At 36.4% G+C, this 22,240-nt stretch overlaps 1 protein-coding gene across 1 annotated transcript in view; it reads left to right on the top strand.

Annotated features, from left to right (window-relative positions):
- HPGD (15-hydroxyprostaglandin dehydrogenase) overlaps positions 1-19,440 on the top strand; it is a 40,009-nt gene extending 20,569 nt beyond the window's left edge. The window contains exons 4-7 of the mRNA XM_001371751.4: positions 245-341; positions 12,097-12,173; positions 15,628-15,791; positions 16,847-19,440. Coding sequence (XP_001371788.1) covers positions 245-341; positions 12,097-12,173; positions 15,628-15,791; positions 16,847-16,985 — 477 coding nt within the window. The 3' untranslated portion in view covers positions 16,986-19,440. The remainder of the gene's footprint in view (positions 1-244; positions 342-12,096; positions 12,174-15,627; positions 15,792-16,846) is intronic.
- The last annotated feature ends 2,800 nt before the right edge of the window (positions 19,441-22,240 follow it).

Genomic DNA, 22,240 nt, shown 5'->3' with positions numbered 1-22,240 from the left:
ATAATATTCATTTTAATAATTTAATGACAGCTTAATAACATCAGAGCACCTTTTCAGCTCTAAAAGTATGATCCTAAATTTTACCATATGTAATGAGTATGGCAATTGTTTGGTAGTTAAGATTAGCTTCCAAAATGATTGATTTTATTTTGCCTCAAGGAATATCTTGAAATACAAAAGTGCTTTGCCTACTTAACAACTGGTAAAAGCAACCTCTACATTGATTTCTCCATTTTTCTATCAGGTTTCTGTGATTAGTGGAACATATCTTGGACTGGAGTACATGAGTAAACAAAATGGAGGTGATGGAGGAGTCATCATCAACATGTCATCTCTGGCAGGTAAGAAAAGCCAAAACAGGAAATGGAAATACTTTTTTTTCTTTCTGATCACTATATTAAAATGTATTTCTTCAAAAAGTTAGTTCCCTATATTTCTTCTTTCATTTGCATTTCTAGAAGGCAGCCATCTGTTTGAAAAGGAACAACTTGTGTTTGTATTTTCCTAATGGTTTTGTTCCTTAATGGATTTGCATTATTTCCTTGTTTGGGGCTCTTTCATAGATATATACATATTGTATATACAATTATATGTATAATTATAAGGATATCCATGCATATATGCATATATGTATATAAATACATATCATTCATATATGAAAACAGATATGTTTGTTTAATATATTACACATACCACAATAGTCCAAAAATTTTATCAAGATGGGTATTCCCTGGACAGTATGGATCCCAGCACTTTAGTAAATTAGTCTTCATTAGTTGCTATGACCAAAACCAATCAACCATCATCCATTCTCAAATCTTTTGGTGATGGTGATTTATTTTTTCCATTTGCCTAAGCTGGACCCTGGATAATCAGGCACTGTCAGCTCATATATTCTACTGTCCTTGAGGACCTATGAACCCTGAACCACCCTCCAACCAAAGTGAAGCATCAGAGAAACTCTATTGAAGGTAGCACTTAGGCATATACACATATATTTAACTGTATGTCTTCTGGTTATTCAGTCATTTCAGTCATGCCCAACTCTGCATGAGCCCATGTAGTAATTCTTGACAAAGATACTGGAGTGGTTTGCTATTCCTTTCTCTAGCTCCTTTTGCAGAAAAGAAAACTGAGACATATATATGTACATATGTGGTAGAGAGGAAGAAGCATCAGAATGACTTTAGTAAAGATATGGCACATAGCTATTCCCCTTTTTAACTATATGTGGCTGCATACTCATGTGCACAGTAGAAAACAATGAGAGTTGGAGTCAGAAGACCTGGGTTAAAATCCTGTCTCTCCTACTATGTATGTATGACCTTGGGCAAATCCCTTAATAGTTCTAGGCTCCCTTCTCTCACCTGCAAAATTAGAGAGTTGGACTACAGGATATTTCTTAAGTATTCTTCCACCTCTAAGCCAGTTATTTTTTGTGTGCATGTGTGTGTTAAAACCCCTAAATAATAAAGTTTTTTAAAGGAAATTGGGGTTAAGAGACTTGTCCAAGATAACACAGAAGTATCTGAAGTCAGGTTTGAACCCAGTACCTTTGTGTTCAAGCCTATCTCTATTCACTGAGCCACTTAGCTGCCTCTCTAAACTGCTTTTTGATTAGGTATCAATTATGACTTATAAGTCCAACCAAAACAAAATTGTGACATTACCAGGTTTTTCATTGACCCTCTGCTTCCTACTTTGGGATCAACTACCTTCATTGGCCTGAAATTCCATCTTTCCTGATGCCTTCATTCTGCCTCTAGCAGGCCCAAGGCTCCAATGGTGGTCTTGGCACTCAGTACCCCATTAAGTTTCCTCTAGTCAACCTCCCTCCTTGGCATGTTCCAGTGAAATTTAGCAGTCCTGTATCTCATTTCCTGAGGACCAGATTGCCTCGGACTTTTACAGTGACAACTTACTGATATAATGGACAAATCCAGGATAATATAATAATAGGAGAAAACTGAGTAGCTATTTCTGCTCTCCCCAAACCTGTCCTTGCCTAGACCAAGTCCTTTACAATTCATTTTAGCAATAGCTCTCGGTATACATTCTTTTGATCTTCCCTCTTGCCCTCTACCCCACTGAAGCAAAGCAGTGGCTTTGATGACTGTGTAGAAGGGAAGGAACCTACCATGAAAGGTTAGATTTTAGAATTGAAGATATAGAGCCAGGGGACCTTAATGTGTCCTTTAAGTCACACTTTGTAGGGGGCAGCCTCCTCATCCTCTGCTAGGATATCTTTGATGTCAGGAGCTCAAGAGACCTTTGGTGATATTTAGGTGTATGCACATGTTCAATGCTATTTTTCCTTCTTTCTTTTTTCCATTGTTTCACATTTACCCCCAATTTATTTCCTGTCCATTTGATTGTCATGGGATACTTATGGTTGTCTTCAGTTTTGCCAGAGGCTATCAATTATTCTTTGCACATAGCAGAGACCTTTAGTGTTCCAGTTAAAAGCTTGGTTGAGACAGCTGGGTTGGGCTGGAAGATTAATGAGTAATGGATAGTGACGCAAAGAGAGTAATGGACAGTGACGAATGCAATTAAGAAGCTTAACCAATAGGGGAGTAGCTATAGGGTTTAAGTGGTTAGTTACTCAGCATATTGAAAGAAGGGTGTGCTCAAGTCTGAAGACCTGGAAATCATACTGATAATTTGCTAAACACAAACACTCTTCCTCACATACTTCTTGTCAACAATAAATGCCACCCAAACATTCCTTCTCATGGTCACATACTTTTTGATTCTCTGATGGAAGCAGGGTGGGGTACAAATATAGGATCCTGAAACTGGAGCCAAAAGGAGTTGGGTTCATATTCCAGTTGAGACACTGACTAGCTGTGTGACAAGGGATAGAGGGAGGAAGGAGGAAAAAGGAAGAGAGAGAAGGATAAAGAAAGAGAAGAAGTAGGGAGAAGGAAGGAAGGAAGGAAGGAAGGAAGGAAGGAAGGAAGGAAGGAAGGAAGGAAGGAAGGAAGGAAGGAAGGAAGGAAGGAAGGAAGGAAGGAAGGAAGGAAGGAAGGAAGGAAGGAAGGAAGGAAGGAAGGAAGGAAGGAAGGAAGGAAGGAAGGAAGGAAGGAAGGAAAGAAGGAAGGAAGGAAGGAAGGAAGGAAGGAAGGAAGGAAGGAAGGAAGGAAGGAAGGAAGGAAGGAAGGAAGGAAGGAATCATAAGGGAGGGAATAGTAAGGAAAGAAAAGGAGGGAAGGGAAATGAGAAAAGAAGAAAATAAATTTATTTAGTACCCACTGTGTTCCCATCATTGTACCATGTGCTTTACAAATATTATCTTCTTATTTGATCCTCACCACAACACTAGAAAATAGGTGATATTATTATCTTCATTTTACAGCTGAGGAAACAGTTGCAGCCAGTGCTTAAGTGACCTTCCCAATGTCACACTACTAGAGAATATCTAAGGCTGGTCTTGAACTCATCTTTCTGACTCGTCACTCTCCAGTGTGCCACCAGGCTTATTATTAGCAAGCTGCTTAACCTACCCTTAGATAGCCTTAGGATTTCTTACCAGTCAAATGAGGACTGCATGTGTAGTATGAGCTCCACAGGGCTGTTGTGAAGCTCCAGTGAGTTCTTGATATAAAGTGCTTTACAGACTTTCAATCCCTCTATGCATCGGTTATTATCCTAAAGAAAAAACTGGATTGAGTGATGTGATGATTGTGCCCTTTTATGTTATCTTCTGTGCCACAGGGAGGGAAAGAGGTGCATTACCTATTGTTTACTAGTGATAGAAAAACCCAAAGGGCAATTGTTAGTGAAAGGTGATTTTATCCCATGCCTCTTCTGCAACACTCCTTAGCTATCAAGGGCTTAACGTTCATAGGAGTAATTCCTGTATTATGACATTTAATTCAAGATATAGTTATTAAGCAAACATTATGTTCCAGGCAGTAGCATGTTAGTGATATGGACCCAAACCAAACCACATTGCCTTAAATACAAAATATATTCAAAGTAATTTCAGTGATGGAGGTTCTAGCAACTAGGAGTGGGACAGTAGGGTCAGAATAGACCTCATAAAGAAGCTGGCACAGGAAATGGACTTGGGAGGAATGTCCCCCTTGAAGCCTTTCCTGATTCTGAGTAGGAAGTAAGAAGGGGGCATAAGCCTATACAACGAATGAGAAGAGAAAAAATGCCATGCATGGGGAATGGTGAGTGGGTCAACTTGACCCAAACCCACTGCTCAAAATGATTGAAAACTAGCTTGCATCCAGATTATAGAAGATTTTAAGAGCCAAACAGAGAAGTTTGCAGTTTATCCTGAAGACAATTGGGAACCCTTAGAGCTTCTTGAACTGAGAAGGGGTCTGATTAGATTTATATAATATGGAGGATAAAATGGAGACTACAGATAATCCCATCAGAGTCATGATAAAGTCTAGAAAGTTATGCTCTGAAGTTTCATCTATTTATAGATGATCCAATTTTTAGACAATGCAGGTCTTGGGGGCAGCTAAATGGTGGGTGGATATAGTGCCAGACTTGGAGTCAGGAAGATTCATCTTGCTGAGTTTAAATCTGTCCTCAGACACTTACTAACTGTGTGACCCTGGGCAAGTCACTTAAACCCTATTTGCCTCCATTTCCTCCTTTATAAAATGAACTGGAGAAAGAAATGGCAAACCCATTCCAGAATTTTAGCCAAGAAAACTCCAAAAGAAGTCACAGTCATACAAGACTTTGAATGTCTTTTATCTGTGTATTTTTAACTATATGGAGATTACCTGATGTAAGAATCATTTCTACCTAATCAACCAATAAATGGTATTCAATGATGAGTATGTATAAACTGCATTTTGGGAGAGAAAGATGGAGGCCATAAGACAGTTAAGTAGTACAATGGTTAGGATGTTGGATTTAGAGTCAAGAAAATCTGAGATCAGACCTAAAACTCATCAGGCATATGACCCAAGTAACCAAGGTAAGTCACTTATCCTCTCTCAGTTCCCAGTTTCTTTATTTGTAATGTGGGGGAAATAACAACATCCCCTCCTTGGGTTAGGTAAAGTGCTCTGCAAACTTTAAAGCAGTATATAAATACTCGTTATTATTAATGATACTTCTGAACTAAAATATTCTCTTAGGATCCAAACAAATGCTGTTGTTGGAAGAAAGACATTTTGTGTGTTTCCTTTTAATTTTGTAATTGCACAAAAGATTTTATGACTTTTAACCCTTTGGGCATAAAAAATAGAAAGGATTTAAAAATGGAAACTCTAGAAAGCCATGAAAACCAACAAACCAGGAAAAAAATTTCATCTTTTGCTGATTTTTAGATCTGCTCTCCAGATCCTATACTTTCACTTTTTAATCATTTTCATTAATAATGGTATGAAACAGGATGGTATTCATTTCATTTTAAGTGTGAAAATTTAGACTTGGGATTTTAAAAAATATTTCTGGTTTGCCTTGCCTATTTAGTATGAGGATCGAGACTAGACCTGTGATTTCATGGGTTCTTGTTCCGTCGCTTCAGTCGTGTCCAACTCTTTGGGAACTCATTTGGGTCTTCTTGGCAAAGATATTGAAGTGATTTTCTATTTCTTTCTCTATCTCATTTTTCAGATGAGGAACTGAGACAAACAGGGTAAAGTGACTTGGCCAGAGTTGCACAGCTAGTATGTGTCTAAGACCAGATTTGAACAAAGGAAGATGAATTCTCCTCTTTCCAGGTTGAGTGCTTTAGCCACAGGGCCACTTAACTGCCCTGATTTCATTAGTATAGGGATCTAACTCCCAGAGAAGGAAACTCCCTCCACTAAAACAGGTCAGCACTATTCTATATTTTATTCACTCTGCTAGATTCTAGAGAATTGCCTGGAACACAGAGAGATGATAGAACTTCCCCAAGGTCCTGTAGCTATTAGTTGGTAGAGACAGAACTTGACACCAGGTCTTCCTAGTTGCAAGGTCAGTTCTCTCTCTGCTGCACACAGTCTTCTCTTTTCATACCTTCATCATTCTAGTGTTCCATGTTCTTATCTGTGTCGTTACTCTCTCACCAGCTTCAATTCCAACTCCTCCACCCTTTAGAAGACAGTATTCCTGAATGGGTCAGGGACAGGGAAAGGAGGTTTCAATTACTGGGTAGCCAACTTTCTGAAGAAGAGCCTCCAAAATTAGCTATTGGAAACACTGGAAGACAGACAGACACACAACACATCATTGGACTTACATTCCAAATCCTGTCAACTTAGTTGGATATACCAAAGACTGTATTTTAAGTGGCACAATGGAGAGAGCACCAGGATTGCCATTAGGACCCAGGTTCAAATCTGATCTCAGATACCTCCTAGTTGTGCAACTCTGGGCAAAACACTTAACTCAAATCAGCTAGCCCTTACCCCTTTTCTGTCTGAACTAAGTTGGACGGTAAAGGTCATTTGGGAGCAGCATTAGGGAGATGGTATTTTAGTAGATAGCATAGTTTTCAGAGAAGCCAGGGCCAACTGAAGAATAAAGCATATAATCTCCTTGAGGATAGGACATGTTGCACTTTGGCAAATACATATTGATGGATTTTATTTTTCTCTTTCTATTTTATCAAATACAAATGGCCTAAACTTATAGTCCTATCTGATAACAAGCTTTACTGACTGTCTTTGGCCTTTGAAGATTTGATAGAAAGTTAAAAGAGGGCAGGCACACAGGAAATTCAGTACCATTTAATGAGGCTGGCCCATAGCACAGTTCTGAGGACCTGGCCCCAAAATGCTTCTTGATATGGTTTCAACTTCAAGGTCTTTTTACTTTGGTACAAATAAAAAGACTGCTAAAAATGTTAAGTAAAATGTCATTTTCTAAAACCGCATATGCCCACTAATTAAGAATAACTTTAGGGGCTTTTTTTTTTATCCTTGTTTGGTAAAGCTTTTCACTTTTAATAGTAATCTAAAATAATCTCCACATTTTTATAGGAATTAACAAAATTGCAAGGGTTTTAAGAAATCCAAAGTCACTTCTGAGATGAATTTACAGGTCTGGTCCTGTGATCTTTACATAGGCAAAACTCCCAGGAAATTCTAGATGAAAAGATTTGACTGCTAAACCAACACTGTTCCATGTAACAAGGGCAGCACTACTCTAAGTCTTTTTACATTTCAGTTGGATTTTTTTAGGTGTTTTAACAAGATTAAAATCTTTTGGAGGAGCAGTTTAACAAGGCCTTTCAGTAAAAGCCTCTTCTGAAATCTCAAGATGTTATTACTCTGGGTTCTCAAAGGGTGTGTCAGCAGGAACACAACCTTTGCAGGTCTTCTAAGGCTAGAAAGATTTCCAGTGGGACCCAGCATCTTATGATTTTAACTGAGGAACCAGCCAAGGCAAGCTCCAGGAGGTTTGGAACCAAAAATTGGTGAAGAATGATGTGGCCACAGCAGTTATTTATTTATTTATTAAAGCATGGTGGAAGTTGCAATCTATCTCATTGGAAAGGGTACCATATCATTGAAATGACCATCAGTCTTTTGAAGTAGCAAATTTAAATTAAAAAAAAATTATAAAGTTCAAAAAAGCAATCATCTATACTAAAAGGCCATTGGCTCAAAAGATCAAATGATGTATGTAAAAAAATTAAAATTAAGATTTTTTTCCCTTTTTTTCTGATCCTCACACAAGAGTTTTAACCTGGAATCCGTATTTTTTTTTAAATAAATAAATGTTTCATTGTACCTAGACAGTTAGGGGTATTGTAGTCAGAGTAGAGTTTCTCCTGCTTCAGACACTTATTAATTCTATCACACTGGTCATTTGAATGCCTGCCTCAGTTTCCTCATCTGTAGAATAGAATTAACAATAGCACCTATTTCCCAAAGTTGTTCTGATGGTCAAATGAGGCAATATTTGTAAAGTTCTGCACAAATCTTAAAAAGCTATAGAAATATTAGCTGTCATTTTCATTATTATCATTATTTGGTTCCTTTGTAATATATATATATACATATATATATATATATATATATTATGCATTTAAAAATGTTACACTAACAAGGAGGTCATAGGCTTCACCAAACTGACAAAGAGGTCTGTGACACAAAAGAAGATTAAAAACTTCTGACTTAATCCCCCCTTCTCAAGTGCTTACATTTCTAACTAATGTATATCCAAAAAAAGCCCAATGGGCAACTTATTCATTTCATGCACTTCAAAAGGATATGTTTCAAATATTCCCTAGTGATTACTATGCTCATCAGTACTTCAATGTAATGATAATAATTAATAATAGTACTTCCTTGAGGCACTTTTTCACAAACGCATATTTTAAAAGAATAGTATTAACAATAGAAAGCTCAAGAAAAAGAGTGCCAAGTCTGGAGTCAGGAAAACTCATTTCCCCAAGTTAAACTCTGCTCTCAAACACATGGTGCCTGTGTGACCCTGGGCAAATTGATTAACTCCTTTCTCCTCAGTTTCCTAATCTGTAAAATGAGCTGGAGTAGGAAATGGCAAACCACTCCAGTACCTTTGTCTTGAAAACCTCAAATGAGGTCACAAAAAGTTGGAGATGGATGACTGAAAAACAAATAAACCGCAAACTTCTACATAATAATCCTTTGCATTTTTGAAGACTATTCTCCTGATTCCATGCAGTTTCTTCCAGGCCAACATCTCATTTCCTTCAGGCTCTCTTCATACAGCATGAACTCAAGGTACTTTCACCATTCTCACTGCCTTCCTCTGGACGCTCTCCAGATCATCAGTGTCCTTCAGAAATTCTGAGTCTGTCCAGGACAGAAAACACTCATTAAAACCATCTCACCAACAGTGATCCTCTTAGTACAACTCTAGATCACATTCACTTTCTTTGGTTGCCTCATGTAATCCACTGAAATCCCACACTTAAGCGTGCAGCCTTCATCTTGTTAAAGAACTGAATTAAAACATGGCACAATGGAATGACTCATGGATCTCATGGGGAGAGGCTCAAGGGAGTCTTAGAGGTCAGCAAATCCATTAGTAATATCTTATAAAATAAGGGAGTTGGACTAAATGGCATTCAAGATCCCTTCCAAGTTAGATTCTCTGGGCTATGACCTTCTATGTACTCACAACTCACTGTATTTACAATAAACAAAACCCACCAGGAATCTAAGAGCTTCTTTAAGAACCAAAGTAGCCTTTATCATTGTACCACCTGAGGAAATGAGTTTGTCTCTAGTCCCACGAGAAAGAGCCAACAAAACATGTATTTTAAATACTTTATTTCACTCACTACATGCTTAAATACTGAGTGAAGTGAGTTCAGAAGTTCAGGCTTGTGATGGTAGGAATTAATTCCAAATCACCCTTTGAAAGGCCTTTCTGCCTGCTGTAGATTACTTTCTTTTTCAGTCAAGAGTACGCTCTTGATTTATTGCATATTTTGTAGCTATGTCAACTAATTTATCTCTATGTAAATTTGTCTCTGCATTTCCTGGGGTAATAATGGCAGTTCCTAGACCTGAAAAGATTGTTCAGGGAAGGTGAATAAAACTGAGGCTGGATTAAACAGAAACCCTATGTTTTCTTATTCTGGAGCAGCACTAAATAAATATAATTTAACCAACTGAATAGAGTACTAGTTAGGGAGTCTCAAGACCTTGGTGTAAGGAGTAACTTTACTATGTACTATTTAGATGACTTTGAGGCAAATCTTTTCCCTCTTTCTGACCCTCAGGTTCTGCACCTAAAAATTAAAGGGCCTGGATTTGAAGGCCTTGAAAGATCTGAACATTATAGATATCTGACCTTGTGATAGTAAGTGTAGCTTAGTTTGAGTTTTTGCTAAAATCATATTGAAGAGGCTAGATGAAGCCTAAGATCTGACTTCCATAGAGTATATATCAATTGAGACAACTTAAAATATTCATCCACTTTTAGTTTGATCTCTAAGGAACCTACTAGTTCTAAAAATCCCCAAAACCTCAAACTCCCATTGCATTTTTTTCCATTCTGTAAAGGTATATGTGATTGTTGAAACTTGAGAGAGAGAACAGATGATAAAGCTGGTATACTTTTCTCCTCTAATAAAGAATGTGGGAGACTCTAAAAATGCAATGTGGGATATTTGCTTAAGTCAGAAAGCATTTTAGATCCTTACTACACAAGGGAAGAAGTGCAAATTACTGGGGACACAACCCAAAGACAAAAGGCAAAAATGATCCCTGCTCTTTTTCTAATAGAAAAAGATTATGTCCAAACAAGATGAATATTAGATAACTTGGAAGTAATCTCAAAGGAAAGGTGTTAAGTTTGCAAAGAATTGGGGATAAGCTTCTTGCAGAAAGTGGGATATTAGCTGGGATTTGAAGGAAGCTAGCGAAACCAAGAGGAAGAGATGAGGAGGAAAAGTATTCCAGATGTGGGGGAGAGCCCCTGAGGGGACTGCTTTTAGCCTCCTGATGCTAGTGTTGGACAGAGCTGATGAAGAGGGAAGAGAGATGGGGAGAGGCTGGAGGAGGCTAGGGAGTTTCCTAAATATTTGCCTCCAAACAGAGCTCTCCTTTTCTCTGTCTTTCTTTATTGTAGGCAGTTTCAATGGGAATATGGATTATTGTGGGAAATAACTGATATAAAATAAAATTTAACTGTTGAATGACACTCATAGACATAATATAGTTACATATATTTTTCTAACTTAAAAGTGAATTCAAACAAAGAATACTATAACATTAAGATCTTTGATTTTCCAGGATAGATATTTTGTTTCCTTTGAACAATTCTTCTAAGTATTTCAATGAACATACTTTCTGAGTTGAAACTTGACATGCGTCTTGGGAGTGGTTCAATCCTATATCTAGATCTGGAGTTTGGCAGGTACACTCAACTCATTTGGTGATTTTCCTGAGAATGGCTAGCTGAGTGGAGATAAATTCATTTCATTAGCAGCAGAATAACCATCTTCAAAGTTAAAGACCATTGGTTTCCTACTCAGAGAAATCATTATGAGGGGCTGAGAAAGAAATATATTATTGTAAGATCATGCGAACAACAAGGGGGCAGCTGGGTAGTAGCTCAGTGTATTGAGAGCCAGGCCTAGAGATGGGAGGTCCTAGGTTCAAATCTGTCCTCAGACACTTCCCAGCTGTGTGACCCTGGGCAAGTCACTTGACCCCCATTGCCTAACCCTTACCACTCTTCTGCCTTGGAGCCAATACACAGTATTGACTCCAAGACGGAAGGTAAGGGGTTAAAAAAAAATCATGCGAACATATAGAATTGACTTGAAGAAATAATGTAAATTGACCAAATGGGCAGGGATGTAAGCTCATAAGTGTAAGTGCTAATCAAACCCCAAACTGGCAGGCATTTCAATGAAATAAGCTTGATAGTAATGCTTACTATATTATGAGCCAGTTCCTCGAAAAAACATTTTTTTTCCAGGGGCAAGAGGGCCCTGGCTGGAACTCTGTGTTAAAAAGGTTGGAGTCAGTTGGGTTGCTAGAGATGATAGCTGATGATAAGAACCAGATCCAAATGAGACTTTTGTTTGAGACAGTGATGCTGAGGTTCCCTTTGGCTCTACTACCCAGGAATAACACTCTGTAAAGAAGAAAACATTCCTTGAAAAGGGGCTGAGAAGGAAGATTTGCTGCATAACAAGTTGATGCTTTGATTTTAGTTAATAAAATGATTCATAGGGGTCCCTAAATAAAAATTACCTCCATGTATTATATTCTGTTTAAAGATTATCTTCAACACGCCAGGCTTAAAGGCAGACAATAGCAACAATTCATTTATATGATAGCCTTATCATTTAGTAAGGATTTTTCTCTTCACCATAGATAAGGCAAATTATCCTCCTTTTGTAAGTGAAGATTCTTCACTGAATCTCTTAAACATTCAATTAGACATATAAGCTGCTGAGGTCCTGGCTAGTAGAATGTGTGCATTTGGGTTAAGGAGAAGAGACAAAGAGTAAATTGTAAGTTCATCAAAATTACCTGGGGGTAAAGTGGGTATATTTTTTTTTATTTAAAAGGTTTGCCAAAACATTCTTTTTTTAGTCATAGATAACCCAAATCAGTTGAATAGTTGTCCAGTGAAACCTAGTCTATTTATTTTTTCCTCTTGTCTTTTTTTTTAAAGGACTTATGCCTACTGCACACCAACCTGTATACTGTGCTTCCAAACATGGAATAATTGGATTCACACGTTCTACTGCTGTGAGTAAATATATAGTTGCCCAAAACCTCACATACCTTTTAACTTAGCACAGAATCTCTCTCTCTCTCTCTCTCTCTCTCTCTCTCTCTCTCTCTCTCTCTCTCTCTCTCTCTCCCTCTCCCTCTCCCTCTCCCTCTCTCTCTCTCTGTCTCTCTCTGTCTCTCTCTTTCTTGCTCTCTCTCTCGCTCTCTTTCTCTCTCTCTTTCTCTCTTTCTCTCTCTCTCTTTCTCTCTCTCTCTCTCTCTCTCTCTCTCTCTCTCTCTGAATTATGAAATAGTTACATAAGGAAAATGGTAGCTACATATTAAAATAGATAACATACTGACCTTGGAGTTGGGAAGACCAGAGTGAATCCTGCCTCAGACACTTACTAGCCCTGTATCCCTTAAACTTTGCCTGTCTCGGTTTCCTCATCTGTAAATTCAGGATAATAATAGTATCTACTTCACAGGTTTGGAGGAGAAGCAAATGATATATAAAACATGTGACAAATTTTAAGCAATACTAGCTATTATTATATATGATTTTAATATAATATATAATGCAATGTTCATGCAAGAAAAGAAGAAAGTAATATTCTGTTTGACTTAAGAACTTCAAGGATTTGCAGTTTCATCAGTTCAAGTACTCAACATTGCTAACAATTTTTTCTAACTTAAGAGATAATCTTGGACAGATACTAAAAATATACCCCGCTTTTGATATGGACCTCTCCAAATATGGTTAGGAGGTCCTGGACAACAAATATGTGGTCAGTCTATCAGTGGATTTGAAGCTTTTCCATCTTAGTAGATATTGACAAAAATTGTATTTTGCTGGCTAAGCTTTTGAGAACCAAGATCATCTCTCCATACCAAGAGTTCGGCTTGGAGGCTTCATTCGAAATACCAGGGTGAAAAAAGATTTCCTATCTGTGACCTTTGGTGGTTAAAAATAAAATCCAGCTCCCCATTTTAAGAAAATCTGAACTTACTTATGGATTTGTTCGATTCTGGAGTTAGTCATCCTGTTAGAGAATAAATATTCAATACATTCTTCACCACTTGATTCTTTAAACGTAGGATAGTAAAAAAGCATCAGAAGACTTGGAATTTTGTCCTCATTCCACCGTAACTGTATAGTAGGTCTCCTTAACACTCTATTTCATACTGATAGTATTTTCAAACTCTCGATTTTGACTACAATCTTGTTCAAGTAAAACTTAGGCTATTATATTCCAGGTCATGTCTATATAGCTCCTGTTACCTGGACTAATCAATCCAAAATAAGTCAAATTTCTCTTGAGATATTTAGCCAGGACTAGAGAAATTATATATGATTATATATCACTAATCACATAATTAGCCTGTGTCAATCTGACCTAAGAATATTAACTCTGAAAAAAATAAAGCTTTAAAAAACTTTATTTAACCCAGTGCTTTTTTAATTCCAGTAAAATGAGAAGTTAGGGTAAAGAAATTGGAACCTTTAGAATCAGCTACAGTTTTTTTTTTGTTTTGTTTTGTTTTGTTTTGTTTTGTTTGATTTTCTATTTTTAAGCAGTAGCTATTAGATAACTTATCCTCAGACTAATAATACCAGATACATTTCTTTTCTACTTTTTGCCTTATTGGTAAAGCAATATCTCTTTAGTAATAGATAAGTTTTTTAAGTTTTGTGTTATAGCTTTTAACATTTATTCTTAATTTACTTAATATTTGCCAGAACTCATTGTGAGCCAAATAATCTGATTTTTTTTAAGTTACAAATGTTTCATCTTTGGATACCCTAGTTAACATATTGCCCTTCTAATGGGGAGTTAATGTTACTACCCTCACACCAGTAGGACATGTGCTCTGATTTATTTTTCCAATGTGACTGTTAGTGTAGATGACTCAGCCAAATAATTCTCATCATTTCCCCTGATGACCAATGAGTGGTATAATGAAGGGTGTAGTTTGCAACTATGAAACTGAATTTCTATTTTTCCTCTGCAAAATTGTAACTAGTCCAGGGATCAAACCCTATCAGATAGACCTCTTGATAATTTTGATTTATTCAATTCAACAAACTAACCTACATGAGCACTAATGGAATCACCCTTCCATACCCCCTAATATTATTTTTTTAATAAGATAGGAGACCAGTTTCATAAGCAAGAAGGGATTAGTGACCTAAGTCTAGTCAGCCTTATTGAAGAACAAAATTTGGGCATTTTTTTCTAGACACAACCAATGTATCTTCTTTATCTTCTTGTCTCTCCATTAAGCCAAGAAAAGGTTTTATGGGAAACCGAGGATCAGAAGATTTAGAGATGTAAGAAAAATAACGTCAGAGACAATCAAATCCAAAGGCTCTTAAATTGTTTATTCCTTAATATTTTGATGATGATTTTGATATAATTGGTTAACTTTTATCCTAGGTAATGTTGACTACATAACTTTATGTCTTTATCCTATTCATTTAAAAAATTTTTCAGACCTTAGACTTCACTAGACTTCCAAAGATTCCATGGCATACAAAAAAGTTAAGAATCTCTGACTTTAATCCAACCTTCTCATTTTACATGTGATAAACCTGAAACCCAGAGAGTTAATTTGGGTTATCAGAATTGCTTTCCCTCAGAAATTAAAGAATGTGCCAACCTACTTTACTGTTTTCCTCTCTGATATCTGAAGGACTCTTAATTTTATCTTGAGAGAATAGAGTCTTTTTTCCATTATTTAAATTTTTTGTTTCTGGCTAATTCATATACTTTTGTTAAGCACCTACTATGTGCCATATTCTGTGTTAGCCTCTGGAGATTCAAATATAAAAAAATTATAGCGTCTCCCATTTAAAATAACTTACCTTCTCCCTGGGGAGTTGGAAAGAGATACAACTTCACAAATTAGTTGAACATATGTAACATACAAATATGAAATGATTGAGGAGAAAACCCTTAACAACGGGGGGAATTAGGAAAGGTTTCTTGAAAGAGGTTGCCCTTGAGTTAGGATTAGGTATTCAAAGATCAAAGATAAAGACCTAGAGCATGGTAGTCTGAACAATCTGTGCAAAGGCAAAGGTAGGAAATATTAATTATCTTATTGGGAACAGCAAGTAGGATAGCCTGACTGGAGCTAGAGTACTTGAGAAGTAATTTGTCATCCATGTAGAAAGATAAGCTGGAGTGTGATTCTGAAGGGCTTGAGGATAGGAACTCTTGTTTTGTCATTGTATCTTTGACATCTAGTACAGTGCCTTTCATATGATTAATACTGCAGAGAAGGTAAATGAGTCCCCTAGGACCTAGTTGCCTATGGATGTAAGAGGCAGGACTTGAACTCTGAAAGCCAGTTCACTTTCTATGATTCCCTGCTGACTTTTGTTCCAGTTTACATTTTACAAATATTATTGTATGTCAATCCTATTCAAAATTACAGTAATTAATACAATCATTTTTCTTAACACATCTTTTATTTTCTTTTGTAGATGGCAGCTAACTATACAAAAAATGGTGTGAGAATAAATGCCATTTGCCCGGGTTTTGTTAACACACCGATTCTTCAGTCCATTGAAAAAGAAGAGAACATGGGACAATATTTTGAATACAAGGATTGTATCAAAGATATGATAAAATTTTATGGAGTCTTAGAGTAAGTAGAGACCTTCATATTTTCTCTCATAAGTCTTTTAATACATGTGGGCAGATAATTCAGGACACAAACAACTTTGTTTTGCTATACCTCTGAAGCCAGGGATGACTTTTGGGGTTTAAATATTGTAATTTTATGGGAAAAGGAATTCTAATGACCCTCTTCCAAAATGAAGCTGATTCTTTAACATCTTACTTAGTTGTATACAAAAACAGAATTTTATCAGCATCTATTTCTAAAACTAATGTAGTCTTGAGATCTTATCTCTGGTTAATTGACTATCTCTAAAGATGGAGAAAAAGTGAACTGAACCAAACCTATGTTTTCATTGGTATAGAAAACTCCCCAGGTGAGGTAACACCCCCCACCACCCCTGCCAACGAAACTTGACATCTGTAATTTATATTCTTAGAAAGCCTGCTTTAATTAAATCTCCCCAGAGTCATACAGTCAATGCATGTCAGAAATGTTGCTTGAACTCAGGTCATAAGTTGGTTCTAAAACCACAAAGCCTTCTCAAGTGTTAAATATTTATATTAAAAAAAAAAATATATATATATATTTGTGGAAGTTCATGGGCTCCTAGCCCACATTCTCCACTCTACCATGACTAAACAACAGAAGTCATAATAACAGGTGGAAACAGTAGCAAGCACCAGTGACTTAATAAAGTCAGGAATAAGGTAGCATATAGTAGAGATAGTTTTTCCTGTTGTATTTGACATTTTCTAACTGGTAGGTGTCAAGTCAAGCACATGAAATAGGACGGGAAAAGACTCATCTAAATATGATGAAAAGTAAATATGAATAATTCAGGCCCCAAGTGACCAAAGTCCAGTATGGTTACTGACCACTGTACTCATTATCTAGTCTTCCAAAATCTTATTAACTAAAACTAATGAGGAATAGCAATGTCTTCATCATAAACTTACTCTTCTAGATTAAATTGCTGAAAGCTAGAGGTAACGGGTACTTTAGAAATCACTAAAAAGGGAAAGATGCAATACCAATCATCCCTAACTTTTAAAATTCCTATGTCTTATTTCTATTTTTAGTCCATCAACCATTGCCAAAGGATTAATAACCATCATAGAAGATGATTCTTTAAATGGTGCAATTATGAAGATCACAACCTCTAAAGGAATTCACTTTCAAAACTATGATACACTTACATATTATCCTAAAACTCAGTAAACATTTCATGAATTGACAACATCTGAATAGAAGTACAACTGATATATTCATGCATTTCTGGATGTGATTCATAGTATAGAAACTATGTTTTAAAGATATTGTATAGCTTAAGTCCTTGAGAAAATTCTACAGTGAAGAAGAATTGCATTTATTTGGGAAAACATTAATTTGTTAATGACATTTTTACCTTGTGATCTATCAAGCATGTGGTTAATAGTTATACTAAATCTGATAGGTAGCATGGGCCAGAAATTGACATGAGAACTTTGAGCTCTGAAGACTGCAAAAGGATGTTGAAATACTATTGTGTGTTTTTTTAATCCAATTAAGCAATTGGAATACAAATGATTTTTTTCTAAGCTCATGTTTTCTCTGATTTTTTAAATACTTGAATTGTTCTTTCATTCAAGCTGTTAGAAATATATTGTACACAATTGTTATCTCTGTGAAAATAATTGGTTTAAATGAGTCAGGCTACATGAAATAGCAAATGCTCAGCAATAATACTTTTAATGCTTATTGTATGCTCTTTAATATGAGCAACTCCTGTTCTTAAATTTTTTTAGTGTACTTATTGTGGCAGCATCCCTTGGAAAGGATCAACTACAGTTGATATACTTATTACAGAGGGGAAGAAAGTCAATGGCTAAGAATAGAATTTGGGACTATTGATTTCACAGCTCAGCTTCCTCTCTTAGAAGAAATACTGCCTTCCCATTTGTCAGGCAAGACTTTTAGATTTTGATTGAGTGGTCCACGTATTCAGCTATCTATGAATTCAGAATTGTGAACTCTAACTTCAAAAGCTTTCCTATTAGACTTTGAGGGGAGTGCATGTGGTACTTTCAATTCAACTTTTAAAAATTTCATAGAGCAAATAAAGAAAAGTAACCAACACCCCCCCCAAATTAAATTTAGATACTATTTTCTGAAAAAAAATTGCAACTGCAATGTGTATTTCAAACTCAGTTTTCTTTTTAGCCAGTTTTCATGGATTTCAGAATTACCTGGCTCTCACTGAGAATGTTTGACTTAAATCTCTAAAACATTAGTAAACAGTCTCCAATTGGATGATAATGCATCTCTTTCACCATTCCGGAGCTGATTCGGAAATAGCTACTAATGTTTTTGTGTGCCAAAAGCCATGATAGGTTGTAATAATAAAAATAGTCACACAATACTGACCCTTTTGCACTGGCATAATTATCCACCACAGGCCAGTAAAGGCTATTGTTATGTGACAAAGGGAAGAGCTGCCTACCTTACTCCATGTGTACAAAATTGTTTTCACTACACTGATCCAGACTCCAACAGATGCCACAAAGAAATGGAAGCTCAAGATTCCTAACTTGACCAGTGATTATCTCAGTGTAGCCTAAAGGTTGGTGAATGTACTCTGCCTCCTGAATCATCAGTGACTTCATTTGAGTCAAGTCCTCTGGGAGTTGTCTCAAGTGACTAGCATACTTCATAAAGGAGAAGAGCTAGAGATTAGGAGACTTTTTACCACATGAAAGCACATGCAGTTACCGACTACAATTCTACGGACTTAAGTAGGCATGAAGCTGTGTTGGCGACTTCCTTTTGGCTCACTAAGGAAACGTTTGGGACAGGAAGCCTCAACAAGGCAGACAGTGACAGAAGATCCAGTTTGCCTCTGAAAAGGAGATAAGTGGAATTGAGACTTGCCCTTCTTCACTGGAATAAGCTATGTCCTTCGGGCACAGACTTCTCCACTAGTATCCAGTCAAATTGAATGTCACTATTGTAAGCCATATCTTCTTTTTGTCTTTTTTCATTTTTCTTTCTGTGACACAAAGTCATACTTTGCAATGTGTGTACAGTAATTTTGTAGATCTACCTGCATCCTGGCAGCTCCAAGCAAACATACCAAGTGCTGGAAATCTTCTCTTTCAAAACAAAACAAAAACTTCAGAGCAGGCATTGAAAAGCAATAGCTGAGCTGCAGCAGCAAATAAAAATGTGAGTGTATATATTAAGAAAAGTTGATTCACCTTTTTAAATAATTCTGTAAATAGTGTTCATAATTCTGTCATGTGATATATTATGTAAGCCTATGATAGGGGGAAAGAATCTCCTACTATGTTGGGAAAGTATCAGTTCAGTGTGTGTCCTAAATGCAGTTGCCTCTTATTTTGCCAGGGATATGCTTTCCCAGCTTTTTTTTTTTCTTCTGTGAATATAGGACTTTCTTCCAAATCCTCAGATCCTCTTCCTGTTTCCAAGGCACAAAGATCATTGACACTGAATATCAAAGGGGCCAAGGAACTTATTTTTTTTTTCTGTGTAGATGACTTTCCAGTCTAGGTTTTACTGGGAGAAGACTGAAAATGTCCATTTGTCTCAAGTATTTAGAATTTGTTGTTGTTGCTGAATGAAAATTTGAAGTGCTCAAAGATGTACATTTTCAATAAAATGTAATGTATTTAATGTACTATATCTGGTTCTTGAAGATTTTTTTCTTAAGTAAGAAATGAAAAGGAAGCCTTCTCTGACTTGCTTTACTTTCCTCAGGCTCTCTTCCACACACACATACACCCACTGAAAAATGACCTCTCTCCTCAAAATTGTCCTGGCATACTGCCTGGATATAGCCTCTACACTTCCTCCTCTCCTCAGTATCCTTGTTATATGTGTATTTGTCCCTAAGGGCCCATTCTCTCTTATTCTGTTTTGTTTTTTTAGTTTTGTTACAATGGGGCCTAGACCAGGTGAGTATAGGTATCCTCATCTCATAGCATTGTGCTTTGCACAAAAGTAAAATTAATGTTTGCTTGATATATCAAATGAATAAGTGATAATGGCTCTAAAAAAAGGAAAAGCAGAAGTAAAGGGTAACAGGGAGAGAAAACATTATGTGGTGACGAGATCACTGGACTAGGAGTAGGAGGACCTAAAGATGATTCTTTTCATATCTGTGAATTTAAGATAAAACACTTATCTTTAGGCATCAGTTCATTAATTCTTTTCCTTAACCTCATTTATTTAATAAAATTTATTCCCAAGTATCTCAGTTCTTCCTTTTCCCACATAATGGAATATATTATCCAACAAAAAAGATATGTAGATATAGATTGTAGATTTCTGTTTCCATTTTTCAGTTCATTCTCTGGAGATATTCACAAAATATCTTTTTTTCATATATTAATCATATATATATATATAATGTTCTCTTAGTTCTTCTAATTTCACTTTTCATAATTTCATGTTGGTTTTTCCATGCTTTTAAAAATTAATTTAAAATTTAATTAAGATATTTATCATTTCTTATAGCCCAATGGTATTCTCTCATAATCATATACCCCAACTTCTTTATCCATTCCCCAATCAATAGGCATCCCTTCCATTTCCAGGTCTTTGTCACCACGAAGGAAACTCCTATAAATATTTTAGAATATATAGACTCTTTTTCCACTTTCCTTGATCCTTGATCACCTAAGGATATAAACCTAATAGTAGTATTGCTGAGTGAAAAGGTATACACAGTAAGGGCAGCTGGGTGGCTCAGTGGATTGAAAGCCAGATCTAGAAACTAATAGAGGTCCTGAGTTTTAACCTGGCCTTAGTAACCGTGGAACCCTGGGCAAGTCACTTAATCACAATTGCCTAGCATTTACCATTCTTCTGCCTTAAAACTAATACACAATATTATTTCCAAAATGGAAAGTAAAGTTTAAAAAAAGTATGTGCAGTTTTTAACTCTTTGAGTATTATTCCAGTTTGTTCTCTATCTATCTATCTACACAATCAAATGTAATGGACTTCTCTACTAGCAGCAATGCAGTGATCCAGGACAATTCTGAGGGACTTATTAGAAAGAACACTACCCCTATTCAGAGAAAGAACTGTGGGAACAGAAACACAGAAGAAAAACAACTGCCTGGTCACATGAATTGATGGGGATATTATTGGAGATGTAGACTCTATAAACAATCACCCTAGTGCAAATATTAATAATATAGAAATAGATCTGGATCACTGACACATGTAAAACCCAGTGGAATTGTTTGTTGGCTATGGGAGAGGGGTGGGAGGAGGGGAGGAAAAGAATATGAATCACATAACCATGAAAAAATATTCTAAATTAATTAACATTTTTTAAAAAAAGAATATGAATCTGAGCTTTATCTTAATAAGAGACTCTAAGGGGGAGGTAAAGAGGGAGTGAGTACATTCCAGGCCTAGAGAATGGCTAGTGCATGGAGATTGCCAGTAAGGGAGAAAGATTGAAGAATAGAGAGGTCATTTTGGCTATATCACAAGATTTCAAGAGAATTAAAGGCAAAAGGTTATGCAGAAGTTGGTTGTCTCTAATTGACTAGCTAATGAGTTAAATTTAAGCTTACAGACATTCTTGCTTTGTAGTCTGTAGCCCCATTATGAAGTCAAGCTTTCCATTCCATATTGTTGGATTGAACAGAAATGGCACCAATTCTGAGATTTCAAATCAGTATGAATTCTAAGATAGTACAGCATCAGCATCATCAATACACTACTGAGTACAAGATGGACCTGTGGACTCCATGTACCAACAACTCTACAGTATCATCCCATTGCACTGGCAGTACTTTCCCCACTAAGATCACCTTCTTTTTTCTTGTATATAGTTATTTTTAGGTTGCCTCTCCACTAGAATGTGATCTCTTTCAGAGAAAAGACTATGTTGTTGCCTTAAAGCATAGCACTTAAAACATAGTAAGTCCAGTAGCTTGTTTAGTTCAATCATTCTTCACTTGTGTCCAGCTCTTCATGACTTCATTTGGTATTTTCTTGGCAAAGATAGTGGCATGGTTTGCCATTTTCTTCTCCCACTCATTCTATAGATGAAGAACTGAGACAAACAGGGATAAGTGACTTGCCCAGGATCATACATTTAGTATCTGAGGTCATATTTGAACTCAGGAAGAGGAGCTCCCTGACTCCCAGTGATCAGCTACCTCTCATTTAAAGTATCTGTCTTCTAAATATATCCAAACTCTTAAAAGATTAGTGATTCTCTAATTGTGATGACAGTTCCAAATCACCTCCCTATATTTCTCAGTTCTTGTCTGAAAAGGGAAAAAACAAAATTGACCATATTGGTCAATTTGGCCATATTGGCCAGCCTTTCAGTAATAAAATTCTGTACACTGAATTCTCAAAGATCTTTGAACAGAATTGCTAAGACTTTTTACCTTGGTTTTGTCCTTCTTACTTGAGAACCAAAATGGCTTTTCTGCTTTACTCATAGAGTA

Source organism: Monodelphis domestica, chromosome 6 (genome assembly GCF_027887165.1).
Source record: "Monodelphis domestica isolate mMonDom1 chromosome 6, mMonDom1.pri, whole genome shotgun sequence".
NCBI classification, from domain to species: domain Eukaryota; kingdom Metazoa; phylum Chordata; class Mammalia; order Didelphimorphia; family Didelphidae; genus Monodelphis; species Monodelphis domestica.
Note: the sequence above shows the minus strand (reverse complement) of the source record. Positions and strands in the feature narration are given on the sequence as shown.